Raw genomic sequence first — 18,222 nt, forward strand, 5'->3', positions numbered from 1 at the left:
ACGGAGTTTTCTAAATTCTGTTCCCTGGGCACCTTGCGATATGATTTGCCACCTCTCCAGTGATCAACCTACCTTACCGTTCACTCCCTTTCCATAATAATCCCACTCCCTGCTCCACACTCACCTTCAGTCCATTGACATTTACAATATTCACCTCCTTTGTGAAAACTGAGGGGAAGAATTTAGCAGCTCTTTCATTATCTGCCTGATGGCCTTCACACCTAACCTTAGCATAGAAGGGGTGGATGTTCCCATACTATTTCTGAGCGGGGGATGAGCGTGCAACCAACACACCACCCTCACTGATGCTAAAACTGTCTGTATTGCCTGCCGTTCGGCCCATTAAGAATTGACAAATGAGCTGAGGCTGAGTTTATTCCCCCTATCATAAGCTTGACACTGGTAACAAACTATCACCTTCCTAGCTACCTCACCCCCGAGCCCCATTCCCGTCTTCCTATTTATATCTGACCTCTTCCACCACCTTCCCCACATTCCTGATGAAGAGTTTATACCTGAATTGCTGACTCTCCTGCTCCTCGGATGCTGCCTGACCTGCTGTGCTTTTCCAGCACCACCCTTTTCGACTCTGATCTCAAGCATCTGTTGTCCTCACTTTCTCCGACTGGTGACATACTGTCAGTCAAGCAGAGGTTTTGAACTTTGGACCTTAGTTTTTGAGCAATTAATTAATTATATTTTCAAGGCTCTTTTACCTTTTACCGCATATTTGAGAGAAGTCTTACCGGTGATTATGTCTAAAACAGATTATTGTGTTTTCTTTCTCTGCTGCTGTTTTTTTCCTTGGTTTCCATCATCTAATTTATGGCTGTGTGTATTTGTTTGCAGCTCGGCCAATCACAGAACAGATTCCAAAGTTCATGTCACCGACAGGGACGTCCAGCAGCAGAATTATTCTCCGAGGGGAAGACCTGTTACTGGAGTGCATCGCTTCAGGAATGTATGTCTAACTGAACTTCAAACTACGCTTCCAGTCAGTCGTAGGGTGTGGGCATGGGTGGGTGAGAGCAGGAGGTTGTTGCCCTGAGAAGGTGGCAGAGGTATTAGTTGGGCAAACAGTTGCAAGTAATTGTTTGCTATAACTGAGTGTTACTTCAGAGGGCATTAAGAATGAGCCACACTGCTGTGACAGTTGGAATCACAAACAGACCAAACCAAGTAATCACAATGGTCAAAGATATTGTTTTTTTTGTAACAATCTATCAACTTCATATCTATCATTACTAAACCAGGGTGTGTGTTTGTGTGTGTGTGTGTGTGAGAGAGAGAGAGAGAGACAGAGACAGAGAGACAGATTGTATATATGTAAAGCTCTTACATTCAGTACATACACATTGTGGTGTAGGGGAGATCTCAGTGAGATGTGCTCTGACTGTTTCAAATACCCTCATTCTTCCATGAAGACGCAGCAGCTTTGGCTAATTACAATCTGGTCGACATCTACAGAAGAGCCTGTGTCTCAAAGTTTCTAAATAGAGAAGGCAAGGTTTGTGGAATTACACCCTTTCCCCTTTGGAGCATTGGGATGAGTTGGAATATTGAATGAGCATTCACACTGAGGCAGAGATCTAGCTGGGTGATGTAGCTTCATAGATGTGTGTCTAGGTGGAATAGTCTCTTGGAATGAGGATAACACTTGCATACCACAAGAAGTTGTGTGCATATTATGATATACCTTCCGTAACAATCGTCCTGAGGTTGGACTTGAACCTGGAGCTTCTGACCCAGAGATAGGGACATGACCCACTGCACCAAAAGACCTCTTGGCAACAGCTGATTGTTGCTACTGTTATGAGATTTGATGTCAGTTAAAGAGTGTGGTGCTGGAAAAGCACAGCCAGTCTGAGGAACAGGAGAATCGACGTTTAGGGCATAGCTGTTCATTAGGAATCAATGCCAGTGATGCTTTGAATTTGTTTTGAACTGGAAAATCCTGATATTTATTAAAATAATTAAGACACAATATTCACAGTTTAAATTTGCAACTCAAAAATCAAAGAACATGAATATTAATAAATATACTCTATCTTATATCATTAATTATTTAAAAGATGATAATAATATCATTAACTCAGATATTTATAATTTAAGTTGCGTTGTTTTATACACATTGGACATTCACCCTCAGTAAACTCACTTCAGCTATTTACTGAAATATTTACAAGAATATTCACTTAACCCGAATATTCCTGTGAAGGTACATATACAGGTTGATATTTTTTGGTACAGCACCTCTGACAGTGTAGCAGTCCTGCATTGGTGTGTCATCCTACATCTCCATGCTTCAATGTATCTCTAATGTTCCTTGACTTCAAGTCACAATTTTCCAACTCAGGGACAAGGCAGCCATGACCGAATCATCTTTAAGTTGCAAACCTCTTCACAGTACACCATTGATCTTGGGTCCACGCCACTGAAATAATTCCTCTGATTTTCAGACCCACACCGGATATTATTTGGTACAAGAAAGGTGGTGAACTGCCTTGGCCAAAGGTGCGAATTGAAAATTACAACAAGACGTTGAGGATCACTGACGTTTCTGAGGAGAACTCGGGCGAGTATTTTTGCTTAGCATCCAATAAAATGGGAAGCATACGGCACACAATCACAGTGAGAGTGAAAGGTAAAATATTCTATCCAGATCCTTACAGTCTCCAATTCACCTGCTCCCTTCCTTCTGTCACACTGGGTATAACTCTTTCATATTTTCATCTGTAGAACCAGAACTTGTGGAAGGCCAAATGGTCATTCAGTCCTACTCTGTCATTTCAATAAACAGCTGAAATACTTTCTGAATTTCACTTTCCCATTTTATCCCTATGTTCCTTGAATCCCTTAATTTCCAAAGTTTACCACGTTGAATACACTCAATGACAGAATCTATAGCTGACTGATGTGGAGAAGTCTGAAAATTTGTAATCGACTGAACTTGTAATTGGTGAAGTCCTCACTGCTGTCACCATTTTCTAACATTACAGACGACCTGGAATATGTCATAGATTCACTCCCACTGATCCTTCTCTCTGGAAGGCTCCCGATGCCAAGTGCAAAATGATGCCCACAAGATATATTAGGCATTAAGATGTAGGAGCAGAAGAAGGCCATTCAGCCCGATGTGTCTGCTCTGTTATTCTATGAGATCGTGGCTGGATCTGATAATCCTCACTCCATTTTCCTGCCTTTTCCCCATTACCATCGATATCCCTAGTGATTAAAAATCCATCTATCTCACCCTTGAATATACTTAATGACCCAGCCTCAGCCGCCCTTTGTGAGAACAAATTCTACAGATTCACTGAGAGAAGAAATTCCTCCTCATTTCTGTTTTAAATGTGTGACCCCTTCACTCGAAAATTATACCCTCTGGTTCGAGACTCTCCCACCAGTAAAATCAACCTTTCTGCATCTAACCTGTCAAGTCCCCTAAGAATCTTGTACGTTTTGATGAGGTCGCCTCTCATTCTAAATTTCAACAGCTACACAAAGGTAGTCGCAATCTTAATGAACTGTAAGCAGGTGTCTTACGTATTGTTCAATTATATATAAGATACATGATTGTATTTACATCAGATTCAATGTAAGATCATGTGCACATGACTGTTCAGTGATATGCTGTTATCAAAAAGAATGTCAACTTGGGAACTGATTAGCTCCTCCTATGATCAGTCCTTTATAACTTGATGGGCGGAGCTTACCTTGTAACGCCTGTTAACCCCTTCAGTGTTAACTGACTCCTGAAGAAATTCTTCCTCATCTCAGTCCCAAAATATCAACCTCTTATCCTGTCACTCCTAAAGAGGCGCTAGTGTCCCTAAGCATTTACCGCAATATATAGCAATGAATTTTATAGATTTCAGTGAGTGTTTAGATCTGACAGGTAACCTTATTGAGGGTGTTTCAACTGCTAAAATGTTGGGGAAGTCATGAACTCAGGGCAATAATCTTAAAATTAGGCAACATCTCTTTTAACAGAAAATGAGAATTCTCCAAAACCCTACACTACAAGGGTAGGCCTTTCAGCCTCTCCAAAGAGTATCCCACCCCATCCCTGTAACTCTGCATTTCCCACGGCTAATCCATCTAACCTGCACATCCCTGACTGGAGGAAATCCACAGGGAGGATGTGCAAGCTCTACACAGACAGTGGCACGGGAGTGGATTTGAACCCGGGTCCCTGGCATTGTGAGGCAGCAGTGCTAACCACTGAGCCACTGCATGTATTTATGGCATTTCTACTTCCCACATTTCAGTCTTGCTGACAACTTCTGAACGAGGCTGAGAATTTTATTTATTCATTTGTGGGACGTAGGCATTGCTTGGCTGGCCAGCATTTATTTCTGTCCCTTGTTGCCCTTGAGAGCTGCCTTGAACCGTTCTTGAAGTGCACAATGCCTTTAGGAAGGGAATTCCTGGATTTTGACCCAGTGACAATGAACAAACGGCGATATAGTCAGTATAGTGAGAAGGTGAGAACATATAACATAGAACAGTACAGCACAGAACAGGCCCTTCACCCCACGCTGTTGTGCCAACCATTGATCCTCATGTACGCACCCTTAAATTTCTGTGACCATATGCACGTCCAGGAGTCTCTTAAATGTCCCCAGTGACCCTGCCTCCACAACTGCTGCTGGCAACGCATTCCATGCTCCCACAACTCTCTGTGTAAAGAACCCGCCTCTGACATCCCCTCTATACTTTCCTCCAATCAGCTTAAAACTATGACCCCTCGTGTTAGTCATTTCTGCCCTGGGAAATAGTCTCTGGCTATTGACTCTATCTATGCCTCTCATTATCTTGTATACCTCAATTAGGTCCCCTCTCCTCCTCCTTTTCTCCAATGAAGAAAGTCCGAGCTCAGTTAACCTCTCTTCATAAGACAAGCCCTCCAGTCCAGGCAGCATCCTGGTAAACCTCCTCTGAACCCTCTCCAAAGCATCCACATCTTTCCTATAATAGGGCGACCAGAACTGGACGCAGTATTCCAAGTGCGGTCTAACATTAGTTTTATAGAGCTGCACCAAGATCTCACGGCTCTTAAACTCAATCCCCCTGTTAATGAAAGCCAAAACACCATATGCTTTCTTCACAACCTTGTCTACTTGGGTGGCCATTTTAAGGGATCTATGTACCTGCACACCAAGATCCCTCTTTTCCTCCACACTGCCAAGAATCCTATCCTTAATCCTGTACTCAGCTTTCAAATTCGACTTTCCAAAATGCATCACCTCGCATTTATCCAGGTTGAACTCCATCTGCCACCTCTCAGCCCATCTCTGCATCCTGTCAATGCCCCACTGCCACCTACAACAGCCCTCTATACTGTCAACGACACCTCCAACCTTTGTGTCATCTGCAAACTTGCTGACCCATCCTTCAATCCCCTCATCCAAGTCATTAATAAAAATTACAAACAGTAGAGGCCCAAGGACAGAGCCCTGTGGAACACCACTCACCACAGACTTCCAGGCAGAATATTTTCCTTCTACTACCACTCACTGTCTTCTGTTGGCCAGCCAATTCTGTATCCAGACAGCTAAGTTCCCCTGTATCCCATTCCTGCTGACCTTTTGAATGAGCCTACCATGGGGAACCTTATCAAATGCCTTGCTGAAGTCCATATAAACCACATCCACAGCTCAACCCTCATCAGCTTTTCTAGTCACATCCTCAAAGAACTCGATAAGGTTTGTGAGGCGTGACCTGCCCCTCACAAAGCCGTGTTGACTGCATTTAATCAAGCCATGTTCTTCCAGGTTGATGGGGAACTTGCAGGGGATGGTGTTCCCATGTATCTGCTGCCTTTGTCCTTCTCAATGGAAGTGGTCACAGGTTTGAAACGTGCTGTCCAAAGGAAGCTTGGTGAATTTCTAAGTGTATCTTGCAGTTAGCAGACACTGCTGCTACTGAGCATCGGTGGTGGAGGGAGTAGACACTTGTGGACCTTTGTCTCAGTTGGATTCAATGTCTTAGTAATGCACTAGGAATCTCTGAGGAAGTGGGAGGTCTCAGGAGTCTCAAGGACTTGCCTTTACAAACACTGCCTTCACATCAATGAAAAACAGAGAGAGATTTGCTGGTTCATCCAGCCCAGCCCCGTATAATGGTGATTTCTATTCGATCATAATATATATACTTGCTATTGCCTTTGGGAGTGATATAACCTGCTGAGAGAAATGAAAATGAGGCCATTTTAGAGGGTTGAGTGTTTCAGGGAGGGATATTTAAAAACTTCCTCTCAGATGCGCATCACCTCTATTACGTGATCCAGCCAAGCCCAAAGGACGTAGTTGATGTTACCAAGTAGGAGATGATGTCCACCCCAGTTAAAAACAGGCCCAGGACCCTTCATTTGAGGAATACAAGTGTCCAGGGGCATTACTCCCAGGTGATACACGTGGGTGGTTGGGAAGCCAAAGGGTGGAGTTGTTAAGCAAGAATGTTTAGAGTGGGCCTCCAACCATGAAGGCTCCACGAAATCCAGCTGACGTCAAACACATGATTATCTAGGACTGAGGTATATAGGTCAACAAAAGGCTGAAAGTTTTAAGCCTAGTCTCTGCTAAATTGGATCCCATCAATGTCACATCCTGAGGGGAAATTTAATTCCTGAATTGAATGTCGTTTCAGCATGCACTGAGGAAGATTTCTTTGATATGACCTTTAATACATCTGGTTGCAGTCTGACCAACTAAACAATGGCAACAGAAATTTAGCTGTCCCTGTGAGAAATAAACATTCTGAAATCTATGTTGTGTTTACTTGACAATTGTTTTGTGTTTAATTTTCATTCTCAAAGCTGCTCCATATTGGCTGAATGAGCCGCAGAATTTGGTACTGGCTCCTGGGGAATATGGCAGATTGGTGTGTCAAGCCAATGGAAACCCCAAGCCCAACATCCAGTGGCTGATGAACGGGGAACCCATAGAAAGTGAGTTAATGATGACCGTGTCATGATTTCTCTGTCTCCAGTGCACCTGTCCTGTTTCATTAGTACTGTTTCTCCACTATAGCCAGTTGAACTGGAGTTGGGCGTAACTTTTAATGCAAGGTTTGGCAGACTGTTGAGTCTTGAAGAGTTCTTTGGAAAGAAAACTGAAAATATATGTTTTTGGGGAGCCATAAGAAGAAAACTTGGCAATTCTAAACCCACTATATAGATCCGTGCCATAATAATCAAAATATGTACAATAAAATTGTATATCAACTGGAAAAAGTATTAAATTAAGACAGAACTAGCTCTGAGTTATTGCATTTCATAACGTTTGCTGTGTAGTATTAATAACAATTTTTTTGTTTCTCCAGTATATGCATACTCAGGTTTTACATTTAAATTTTCATGAATTGTGTACAATCGCGTTCAAAACAATAATGTAAAAGTGGTGAACCATATTAATTTGCTGTAAAAACAATATGTTCATATTCAGAATGGAAAAATAATAAGAAACTCACCTATAAAATCTAAAAGAATCATATTGTGTTTGTGTTTTTATAATGGACTTGTAAAAAATTGGATTTGTTTCAATAATAATCAGCAAAGTTGTCTTTAAACAAACATTCACTTAAGATGTGTTTCTATCAGACCATTTTGTTTTTAGTTGTTGATTTTAGAGACTAGAAATCACTTCTAATAACACATTCAGATTAATTTATCAACTCAGCTATATTAATAGTAATAGTCCCATCCAGGAAACCAGTTCCTCCAACATTAGGTATTGTTTGAACCCAAGCAGCAGAGGAAGGCCATTTGGTCCATCAAGCCGACTCTGCATTCAGTAAGCTCAAAGTCAAAAATCACACGACCCCAGGTTGTAGTCCAACAGGCACTTCACCTGATGAAGGAGCAGCACTTCGAAAGCTTGTGATTTCAAATAAACCTAGTGGACTCTAACCTGGAGTCGTGTGACTTCTGACTTTGTCCACCCCAGTCCAACACGGGCACCGCCACATCACAGTAAGACCAAGACTAATCTCCCATTATCTGAAGTCATGGCACAGCTGTACTGCTCATTTGTTTTGAGCATAATAATAATTTTGGTTAAAATATTACTTGAATTCAGGAAATGCAGCATAATGTACATGACTCGCTGGGGCTCTCACTGGAAATCAAGCCTCTCTATACCCAGAGCCATCAGAAAAGTTAAAGGTTTTAAAGTAAGTGCACAAGATTCCCAATTTATCTGTTTGTCAGACCTTGTAAGCACAGACCAGGTTTCAGTACTTAATCTCTAGAACCATTATGTGCTACAAGTAATTAGACTCTAGCTACAGGACATGGACATAGAAAAGAAAAAACATATGGATGGAGGGAAAATTGGAAAATCAGCTCAGTAGTGTTTGTTCACAAAATCTGTTGAGTTAGTTCTTGCTGATTAGAAATTATCTCCTCAGCCTCTCTTTCCGCAATATTTTCACAAAGCACATAGCAACTGGTTCACTTACAAAAGCTCTGTGATTTATCAATGTTTTAAACTTTATTCATGGGACATGGCTAGACCAGTATTTATTGCCCACCCCTAATTGCTCAGATAAGTAAAAACAAGGGCTGCAGATGCTGGAAACCAGATTCTAGACTAGTGTGGTGCTGGAAAAGCACAGCAGTTCAGGCAGCAACTGAGGAGCAGGAAAATCGATGTTTCGGGCAAAAGCCCTCTATTGCTGGTGAAGGGCTTTTACCCAAAACGTCGATTTTCCTGCTCCTCGGATGCTGACTGAACTGCTGTGCTTTTCCAACACCACTCTAGTCTGGAACCTAATTGCTCAGAGCATAGTTAAGAGTGAACCACATTGCTGTGAGTGTGGATCAAGAAAACGGCTTCTTGCATGATAGTTTCCTTCCCTAAAAGACATTAGCAAGCCAGATGGGTTGTCTAACAATTGATTCATGGTCATTATTAGACTCTCAATTCCAGACATTTGTTAGATTCAAATTCCACCATCTGCAGGATTCAAACCCAGGCCCCCAGAACATTACCTAGGTCTCTAGATTAATAGTCTAGTGATAATGCCACTGGGTCATCACATCCTCATAATCAGCTCAAAAGTTGCAGTGTAGAACAACTGTTGAATGGAAGTTAATATTGTTTCCTTCAGGTTTAAAGTTGCTTTTAACTGCAGACAACAGAAAGACAATTCCTGAATGAGAGGAGCTGTGATCACTTCTTTACATTTTGTTCCTGACCCAAAACTGTTCACTTACCTCAGAGCCAATCACATGGTTGTTTGCAGGCAAAGGGCCTTTGTCATTGGTAACTGGTCATTAGTCCGTTGATTGATCCGCATCTTATTACCAACCAAACCTCTATCTGATGACAGAACCACTCGGCTCCAATTCACCTACAAACTAAATTTCAATTACTGCCTGTTCAAGCAGCTGTTTAAACAATGCTTGCTATAGATGCCGGGTGACTTGTTTTTCTATACATACAGAAATCCCCAGAAATGTGGTTTTTAAAACTTTCTTTCTCATTTAAGTACATAATTTTCAAAAGCACAAAAGTAAAATGACACAGTTACAACAATTATTCAAATAATTTCCACCCAAGTAGCAAAACCTTACTTTCCTTGGTTTATTTTCTTAGACTTCTTTCATCACAATGCAGTCCAATTGGAAAGGGTTTTGACGTGGGAACAAGGCGTTAAAGAACCACAAGTGGCTCCAGAGCTGCAGGTTGCTGACCCCCTGCTCCACTATATCATCTGTCTGATGTCACAGACATCATGCCATTATTGAAATTACAATTTATCCCTATTATTATGTGTGTGTGTGTGTGTGGTGAGAGAGAGACAACATTCCAGAAGACGGTAACTTAAACAATGATTAATTAACCATCTCCTTCTTTCTCTGAAGAGGTCCGTCAGAGTCCAGGCCGTGAAATTGATGGTGATACGATCATCTTCCGAGAGGCACAGATAGGAAGCAGTGCTGTGTACCAATGCAATGCCTCAAATGAGCATGGATACTTACTGGCCAATGCATTTGTCAGCATTCTCGGTATGTTTTGATGTAGCTGCCTTCTCCTTTATGGTTCATATTGAGCTGGAAGTGTTGGTTTGCCTCTGAGTCCATGAGTTGCAACCTTGAGTTTCATGGTGAACATGGTTAGCCTTGGATGATGTCCAAAGGGGGTAGCTTAAGGAAAACTGTCAACAGCTTTGTGCCCCTTATCAAAGGAAAGATATACTGGCATTGGAGACTGTCCAGAGAAGGTTCGCCAGGCTGGTATGGAGAGACTGGCTTACAAGGACATGTGGAGTAGATTGGGCAATTCAGAAGAATGAGAGGCATACTTATTGAAACACAAGATTCTCTGGGGACTTGACAGGGTAGATACAAAAATTTTGTTTTCCAACGGGCATAATCTCAAAATAGGGAGTCAACCATCTGAGACAGAGATGAGAAATTTCTTCCCTCAGAGGGCAGCGAATCTGGGAATTGTTTACTACAGAGGGTCATTGAGACTGGGTCATGAAGTATTCAAGGTTTAGTCAGGGAATCAAGGGTTCTGGGAAAAAAGGCAGGAAAGTGGAGTTGAAGATTATTAGATCAGCCATGATCTCATTAAATGGCAGCACAGACTCCATGGGCTGAATGGCCTCTTTCTGCTCTGTGTAGTCTTGTGGTCTTAAATGGGTTCGCATACTTGATCTTTGATTATAGTGACAGTGCTTGGGACGTTGGAAGATAGATAGAGAGAGAAAGAGAGAGAGAGAGATTAAGAAAGAAGAAGTCTTCAACTCCTCCCATAAATCTGCATGCTGTGCTGTCACTGAGTCACCATCTTCAGTGAAATGCTGCTCTTTCAGTGCAGGAGTTTGTGAGGCATGTTTGCCTATTCTGCCAAATCCAGGCACAGTGAATAAAAACTCTTGTAGTACATTCATCTGAAATGCTGCATTAAGACCTTGTTCACTCATCACTAATATAACATGCAAACTTACACTCTGTAATACCTAGACTGTCTGACTTCTAATATAGTAACTGTTCTGTAAACGAGAGTATGACTTTGATATAAGGTAACTGATAATTACCCAATGTTTCCTCATTAAATTCAAAATGATTAAGGCAATCATTCAGATTGCACATTGGGTCACTTGAGATTTTAGTGCAGGACTATTTTTTAAATATGCAATAAAGTTGAGAAAACTCTAAATACTACAGGAAGGAATTCATTAAATTGAGTTTGATGTGCAAGTAAATATAATATTTTGAAATTTATTTGATGGGTTTAGGGAGTTAAGGAATATTTCTTATAAAAGTTACTCTACTTTTGCCTCTGTCAGCAGAGGTTAGGATTGGTGGTGAATATAGAACGGATGGAGTGAAAGTGAGAGGATCACTATGAGGATGTGATGGACAGTCCGAGAGTTGGTGACCTCATTGTCTTTTCCCATTCCTCTTCCTTGTATTCATATCAAGATTGTTGTGCCATTAAAGCAGTTCCGTCAGAGGTTTGTGCAATTTGCCATTTGCACTGTCTATCTGTTTAGTTCACTAAAAGAAAAGCACCAGTAAAACACCTGAGCCAGACACTGAGGAATAGTCTGCAATTGTCAATGTCTAACAGAAACGAAAACTATTTTTTTTCCTAACCTTGTGTCGCCTCTGTATGTAATCTGTAGATTACCTTGTCAAATTGTATGATGAGTAAAGGTAAAGTTGCCATAGTCCTCCAATGTCATCAGAGAGGATAAGTCAAGGTTTAACTTAAGGGTCACCATGCCTGAGATGAGGAGAATCCTTCAGCTAGTACAGGAATGGAACTCATGCTGTTGGCATCACTCTTCATTGTAAATCAGTCATCCAGCCAACTGAGCTAACCACAAAAGGAACATGGCTGAGATAATGTTATCACCTGTCTACAGGTCTGCATGTTAGCCTTGGCTCCATTGATGCCTCTCAGTCCAAAGACTGTGGGCCTCTCTCACTCCATGAGCATGTAAACTTGGCCAAACCTTTGTGAGTGCTTAATGAGCAGAGGTGCTGCCAATCAGATGAAATATTAAAGTGAGACAGGGACATGTAGATGATTTCTGTGGTAGTTCTTTCCAAAGAAGCACAGGCAATTGTCTTGGTGACAATGAAATCCCAACCATATTAATTTATACTTCACTCAGGATCACTTAAGGGACATTGCCATGTGCATAATGCCCATCAATGATCAACTATTACATTCAAGATACAGTTCAGGAGTTGTGAAGGACATTGATATCCTGAAGTCTCTTTTGCCTCTGGTATAAAGATACTAGTATTTATTAGCATTTTTAGAAAGAGGTTGGTTAGCTCAGTTGGCTGGGTGGTTTGCAGTGCAGAGTGACCCCAACAGTGTGGGTTCAATTCGTACATCAGCTAATGTTAACGCAAAGAACCCTCCTTCTCAACCTCTCCACTCACAGTGAGATATGATGACTTTCTAATGAAAGTGCCGTCCAGTGGGACTATGGTGACTTTAACATTTTGTAAAGCTTTCCAGTTGATGGAATCTTCTTTGTTCACAGATGTGCAACCAAGAATATTGACTCGACGAAACCAAATTGTCAAAGTGATAGAAAATAACCGAACAAGGCTCGATTGTCAGTTCTTTGGTTCACCAATCCCCACCCTGCGATGGTAAGTTGCTGAGCCATCAGTTAGTAGCACAGTATTTATATTGTGTGAGCAGTTCCTGGTGGAAGCACCAATGCAGCTTGATATTTGAATAGCATGAGACAGTATTATAAGCTGGAAAATACTTTTTACCTTAAAATGTCATAAATTTATTCTTCTTTTAAGCTATTCATTCATAGGATGAGGTATCACTGCCTAACATTTATTGCCCATCTCTAATTGCCAAAAGGGAAGTTAAGAGTCATCATATTGCTGTGGGTCTGGAGTCACAAATGGCCAGACCAGGAAAGGACAGTGATTTCCTTCCGTAAAAGGGATTAATGAACCAAATGGGCTTTTTGCCAACAATTGATACATGGTCATTGTTAGGATGTTAATTACAAATTTTTATTCAAATTCCACCATCTCCCAGAACATGACCTTGGTCTCTGGATTAACAGTCAGTGATAATACCACTGGGACATCACCTCTCCAATGCAAAACTTTTCAAATTGCTAATCTCTTTTCTTGAAAAACATGGGAGTATAAAGAATTTCCGGACACTTTAGGCTTGATGATTCCAGTAATATATTGAATGTTGGAGAAGCTTCTGGTGAGAACTGGGCGACTGACTGGTTTCTCATTTTTTGTACTAAATATCGATATCAAAAACGGTCAGGATCTGCACACATGAAGTATTAAGGTTTTATTTTGGATGATTGTATAACATGGTCACTATCAGCCTAGGCATCTTTCCCAACTCAAACCCAAGTTAAAATCCTAGTGAAGTCACATCAAGTCATAGAATCATAGAGATGGATGATTTGGTCCAACTCATCCATGCTGACCCAATATCCAAATTAATTAATTTGCAGCAGTTGGTCTATGTCCCTCTAAACCCTTCTTATTCATATACCCATCCAGATGCCTTTTAAATGTTGTAATCATACCAGCCTCCACCACTTCCTCTGGCTCATTCCATACACGCACCACCCTCTACGTGAAAAAGTTAGCCCTTATGTCCTTTTAAAACTTTCCTCTTTCACCCTAAGCCTATGCATTCTAGTTTTGGACCCCCACCCCAGGGAAAGACCTTGTCTATTTATCCTATCCATGTCCCTTATGATTTACTTTCAGGTGTGAAGCTTCAACAGTGAATGGCAGCACGGTGGCTCAGTGGTTAGCACTGCTGCCTCGCAGCACTAGGAACAGGATTCAATTCTACCCCTACCCTCCACATAAAGCACACTCTCCCTCCCTCTAGTGCTTGCCTGACTTTACTTAACTGTCCTCAGGAACCCCTCCATGCTCACTCTTTCATGAACGTTTGCAGTTCCAGTTGTATCCACTGTATCTGGTGGTGCTACTGGGACTGAGAGCCCTCAGCTCTCTGGTTCGACAGAACCGCTTGGAGGTGGGGCCTCCACCCTTAAAGACACACAACTCCCGACAGTGGTGTCCCGTTCCACTGCAAGTTTTAAAGATGGCCATCACATTCTGACCAGATGTTAGGACCAAACTATTAAATTCAGGCGATAGAGTCAAATAGTGTAGAGTGCTCCAAGGAGGTCTAACCAAGATTATATGCAAACCTAACATAACTTGAGCGATAGAGTCAAATAGTGGTACAGTGCTCCATGGAAGTCTAACCAAGATTCTAACCTTGCATAACCCGATGTTTTGTAACTGAACTGATATCTCATCCTTTCTCTGATTCGGTTCTTTTGTGTCTTGAGGTTTAAGGATGGGCAGGGCAATAATCTTTATGGAGGAAACTATATCATCCATGACAATGGGACTTTGGAATTACGACGAGCACGGAAGGTTGATGAGGGAACCTATACCTGTGTAGCAACCAACATACTGGGCAAGGCTGAGAACAGGGTGCGACTGGAGGTCAAAGGTAACTTTTGTATGCCAGGTAATGAGGCTTGCATCACCTTGTGGGCTGGACGTGTTTGCTGGAACCTGGTAAAGTCCCATTGGAATTCAGGTCCAAAGTGAAAGCTGCCATTGGTTGCTGGGCATAACCACTCCCTCGATTTTCTGTTTTTAATGAGAAAACCTGTTCACTTTTTCTTGGATGTTGTGGAGGTTGAATGTCTGGAATAGGATGACAAAGTGCTTGAAGGACAGATCTGGCAGTATCTATTTGACTTTCTCATGGGATTTAAACATGGCTAGTTAGACCAGCATTTCACCCCAAATTGCTCTTGAACTGAGTGACCATTTCAGGGACCAAATCTGAGAGCCATTTCAGGGGCCAGTTAAGAGTGAAGTGCACTACTGTGGTACTATAGGGCAATCCATTAAAATACGGGACAGTAGATCACCTGGGGACAGAAGTCTGATGTTTTCGCGTTGCTCTCTGGACTTTACCATGGAGGATAAACACATGATAGCTCGGTGTTTAGATTAGAGTGGTGCTGGAAAAGCATAGTAGGTCAGGCAGCATTCGAAGAGCAGGAAAATCAATGTTTTGGGCAAAAGCCCTTCATCAGGAATAGAGGCAGGGAGCCTCCACGGTGGAGAGATAAATGGGGAGTGGGGGTGGTGGGAAAGCAGCATGGGGCTGGGGAGAAGGTAGGAAATAGTACAATAGGTGAATGGAGGTGGGGATGGAGGTGATAGGTCAGAGAGGAGGGTGGAGCAGATAGGTGGGAAGGGAGATTGGCAGGTAGGACAGGTCATTGCCTATCACCTCCATCCCCACCCCCATTCACCTATTGTACTCTTTGCTACTTTCTCCCCAGCCCCCTCCCCCCATTTATCTCTCCACCCTGGAGGCTCCCTGCCTCTATTCCTGATGAAGGGCTTTTGGCTGAAATGTCGATTTTCCTGCTCCTTGGATGCTGCCTGACCTGCTGGGCTTTTCCAGCACCACACTAAACTAAACTCTGGTTTCCATCATCTGCAGTCCTCACTTTTGCCTACGTGATAGCTAGGTGGTGGGACATTAATTGTGGTACAGTTCCTTGAGCTGCTCACATGATAACAATGCTCACTTTTTCTAAATTTCCTTTTCTGTTAATGTAGACCCTACAAGGATCATCAGGGCTCCAGAATCTATCACAGTGAAGAGGTCACTTGCTGCAAAGTTTGAATGTAAAGTGAGACATGATCCCACATTAAGAGTGACAGTGACCTGGCTCAAAGACGACAAAGTCCTGTATTTGCCTTGGAGGTGAGTGTTCCTTGTTCCTCGCTTGATCACCTCTACCATGTGTTTCCCCTTTCCTTGCTCGAGTTACATTTCCAGCAGGTTCTGATTTTATTTTTTTTCTACGCCAGCATTTATTGCTAATCCCTAGTTCCCCTTGAGAAGGTGGTGGTTGTAGTGATTGTAATGAAGTCAGCCAGCTGGACATCATAGAATATGAGTTCCATGATTGGGACTGTTAATATGGTCCAGTCAGGGAGTCTTGGCTGACAGATATGTCAGGGATACTGATACCCTCCTGCCTGACTTTGTATGAGGCAGTACTAAAGTCAAGGACTGTTCATGTCTCGATAAAGGGGGCTTTGGTGATAGGATACCAGCCTCCATGGAGTTATTTCAGTGGTGAGCTGCCTTCTTGACTTGCTACAGTGCATAGGCTGCAGGGAGACCCACAATGTTGTTGAGAAAGGAATAACAGAGTTTTGACTAGTGACCGTGAAGTGACGATCTAGTTCTCTGTCAAGATGATATGTGGCTTGGAGGGAAATTAGCATTTGTGGTGTTACCATGACCCACCTTCTGTTTCCCTCAAGGTGGTAGAAGGTTCTATATAAGGAATCCTAGGTAAGTTGTTGCAGTATCCTGCCACTGTGCTCCAGGGAGTGAATGTTGACCATGTCACCATGGTGGTATCCGCTGATGTAAGTTTAGAAAGTCAAGCTCAGTTTCAATGGACACAAGAAAACCTGATGAGTTATTAGAGAGCAATCATCCTCTGAAATGTTGTTAACATAGGCCTCTCCCTCGTTAACACAAAACAATCGCTTACACATTAACATAGGCCACTCCCTCACTAATATGGGCCATTCTCTCACTATCGTGGGCCAGTCCCTCACTAATGGAGGTCACTCCCTCACTAACATTTGCCAGTCCCTCACTATCTTGGGCCACTCCCTCATTATCAGGGGCCACTCTCTCACTATTATGGGCCATTCCCTCATTAGGATAGGCCACTCCCTCACTAATGTGGGTTACTCCCAAACTAACGTGGGCCACTCTCTCACTAACATGGGCCTCTTCCTCATTAAGATAGGCTACTGCCTCACTATTATGGGCCACCCCCTCGCTAACATTGGCCATTCCCTGACTAACATGGGCCAGTAGTAAATCAGAATAGACCAATATCTCATTAATGAGGGACAGTACCTCCCCAGCATCAGTCAGTAGCTCTCAAATGGAGAGAGAGGGGAAAATGGGAGGAAAGGCAATAAAAAATGAAAGCTACTTAAACCCGTCTTTAATTTCAGGATGAAGAAAGATGAGGACTCTTTAACAATCATTAATGTGTCTGAACGAGATGAAGGGATCTACACATGTGTCGCTAGCACAGAACTGGACAGTGACTCAGCTAAGGCACGCCTCACTGTTCTCGGTAAGTTTCAGGATCTTGTTGCTTCTCCGAACCATAAATTAATCCTGTTACTTTCCTGGTGAGACAGATATTGGATATTTCTCTGTTGCCCTTTCCTTAACTGCTTTGTTTGGCCCATGGAGGAAAATGGTGGTGCAGTTATTATATTACCCCACAACTTCCCCTCCAAGAAGGAACTCCAGTTTCCGTGTGACATGGCTGCTGTTGCCTGATCTTAGAACCTCAAAGCCAATGATCCTGTGCTTGGACAGAGGGATCACCTGGTGCATGTGTTTTTCCCATGGTCGTATCCAACCTATGCAGCCCTTACTTAGTATGTTTTCACCCATATTGACATAGGACCTTTTGCGGCAGCCATATTATCAATAGAGTGTTGAGCATATATGATATGTTTTCATATCATTCATATCGGGCAAGTACAGTAATGCCAGAATGCTCACATTCTTCCTCTTAGCCTTCCTGCATCTAAAGATGTTTGACATAGCATGCATTTGCATTGATTTCCATTCATCATATCTTGTTGAACAGCTTGCCAGCCTGAATCCAGAAGTTATAGTTGGAGAGGTGCCACCCTTCATCCTATGTAACTGGCTGAGAGTCTCTCTGTTTTTGCCTGTCATAGAGTCAGGGTTTGCAAGTTGCCAATCAACCTATGACTTTCCATGGATATCAAGTCTGGGTGTGACACTCCTTGCTTGAATGTCCAGTTGAGAGGCATGGACCCTAATGTCTGTGCGACAAGACACAATCTCACAAAATAGAAAGTACAAAACAGGACAGGAGAAAAAATTATGTGTATGAAAAGATCCTTTGGCCCATCAAATCTCATTGCTTTAATGTCGGTGAAGGATATCAGAATGTTTTGATCCAAAGTAAGACAGCCCATGAGAAAAGAACAAGCTGTTCTGGCAATGTGAGTAGGCTGGACATGACACAGCTTCAAAGAACAGTGAAAACGCCAGAAAAATAATCAGCGATGGAGACGCAGAATCAGGAAGACTTCAAAATTTATTTAAAATGGTC

The 18,222-nt window shown here is 42.3% G+C and overlaps 1 protein-coding gene across 13 annotated transcripts in view; it reads left to right on the top strand.

Annotated features, from left to right (window-relative positions):
* Positions 1 to 18,222, top strand: part of nfasca (neurofascin homolog (chicken) a) — a 306,806-nt gene that overhangs the window by 216,536 nt on the left and 72,048 nt on the right. For all 13 annotated transcript variants that reach the window (XM_072563836.1, XM_072563841.1, XM_072563843.1 and 10 more), the window contains 8 exons: positions 850 to 961; positions 2,460 to 2,644; positions 6,821 to 6,952; positions 9,872 to 10,015; positions 12,520 to 12,631; positions 14,344 to 14,510; positions 15,644 to 15,791; positions 17,075 to 17,199. In XM_072563836.1, coding sequence (XP_072419937.1) covers positions 850 to 961; positions 2,460 to 2,644; positions 6,821 to 6,952; positions 9,872 to 10,015; positions 12,520 to 12,631; positions 14,344 to 14,510; positions 15,644 to 15,791; positions 17,075 to 17,199 — 1,125 coding nt within the window. The remainder of the gene's footprint in view (positions 1 to 849; positions 962 to 2,459; positions 2,645 to 6,820; positions 6,953 to 9,871; positions 10,016 to 12,519; positions 12,632 to 14,343; positions 14,511 to 15,643; positions 15,792 to 17,074; positions 17,200 to 18,222) is intronic.

Source organism: Chiloscyllium punctatum, chromosome 45, assembly GCF_047496795.1.
Source record: "Chiloscyllium punctatum isolate Juve2018m chromosome 45, sChiPun1.3, whole genome shotgun sequence".
Lineage (NCBI taxonomy): Eukaryota > Metazoa > Chordata > Chondrichthyes > Orectolobiformes > Hemiscylliidae > Chiloscyllium > Chiloscyllium punctatum.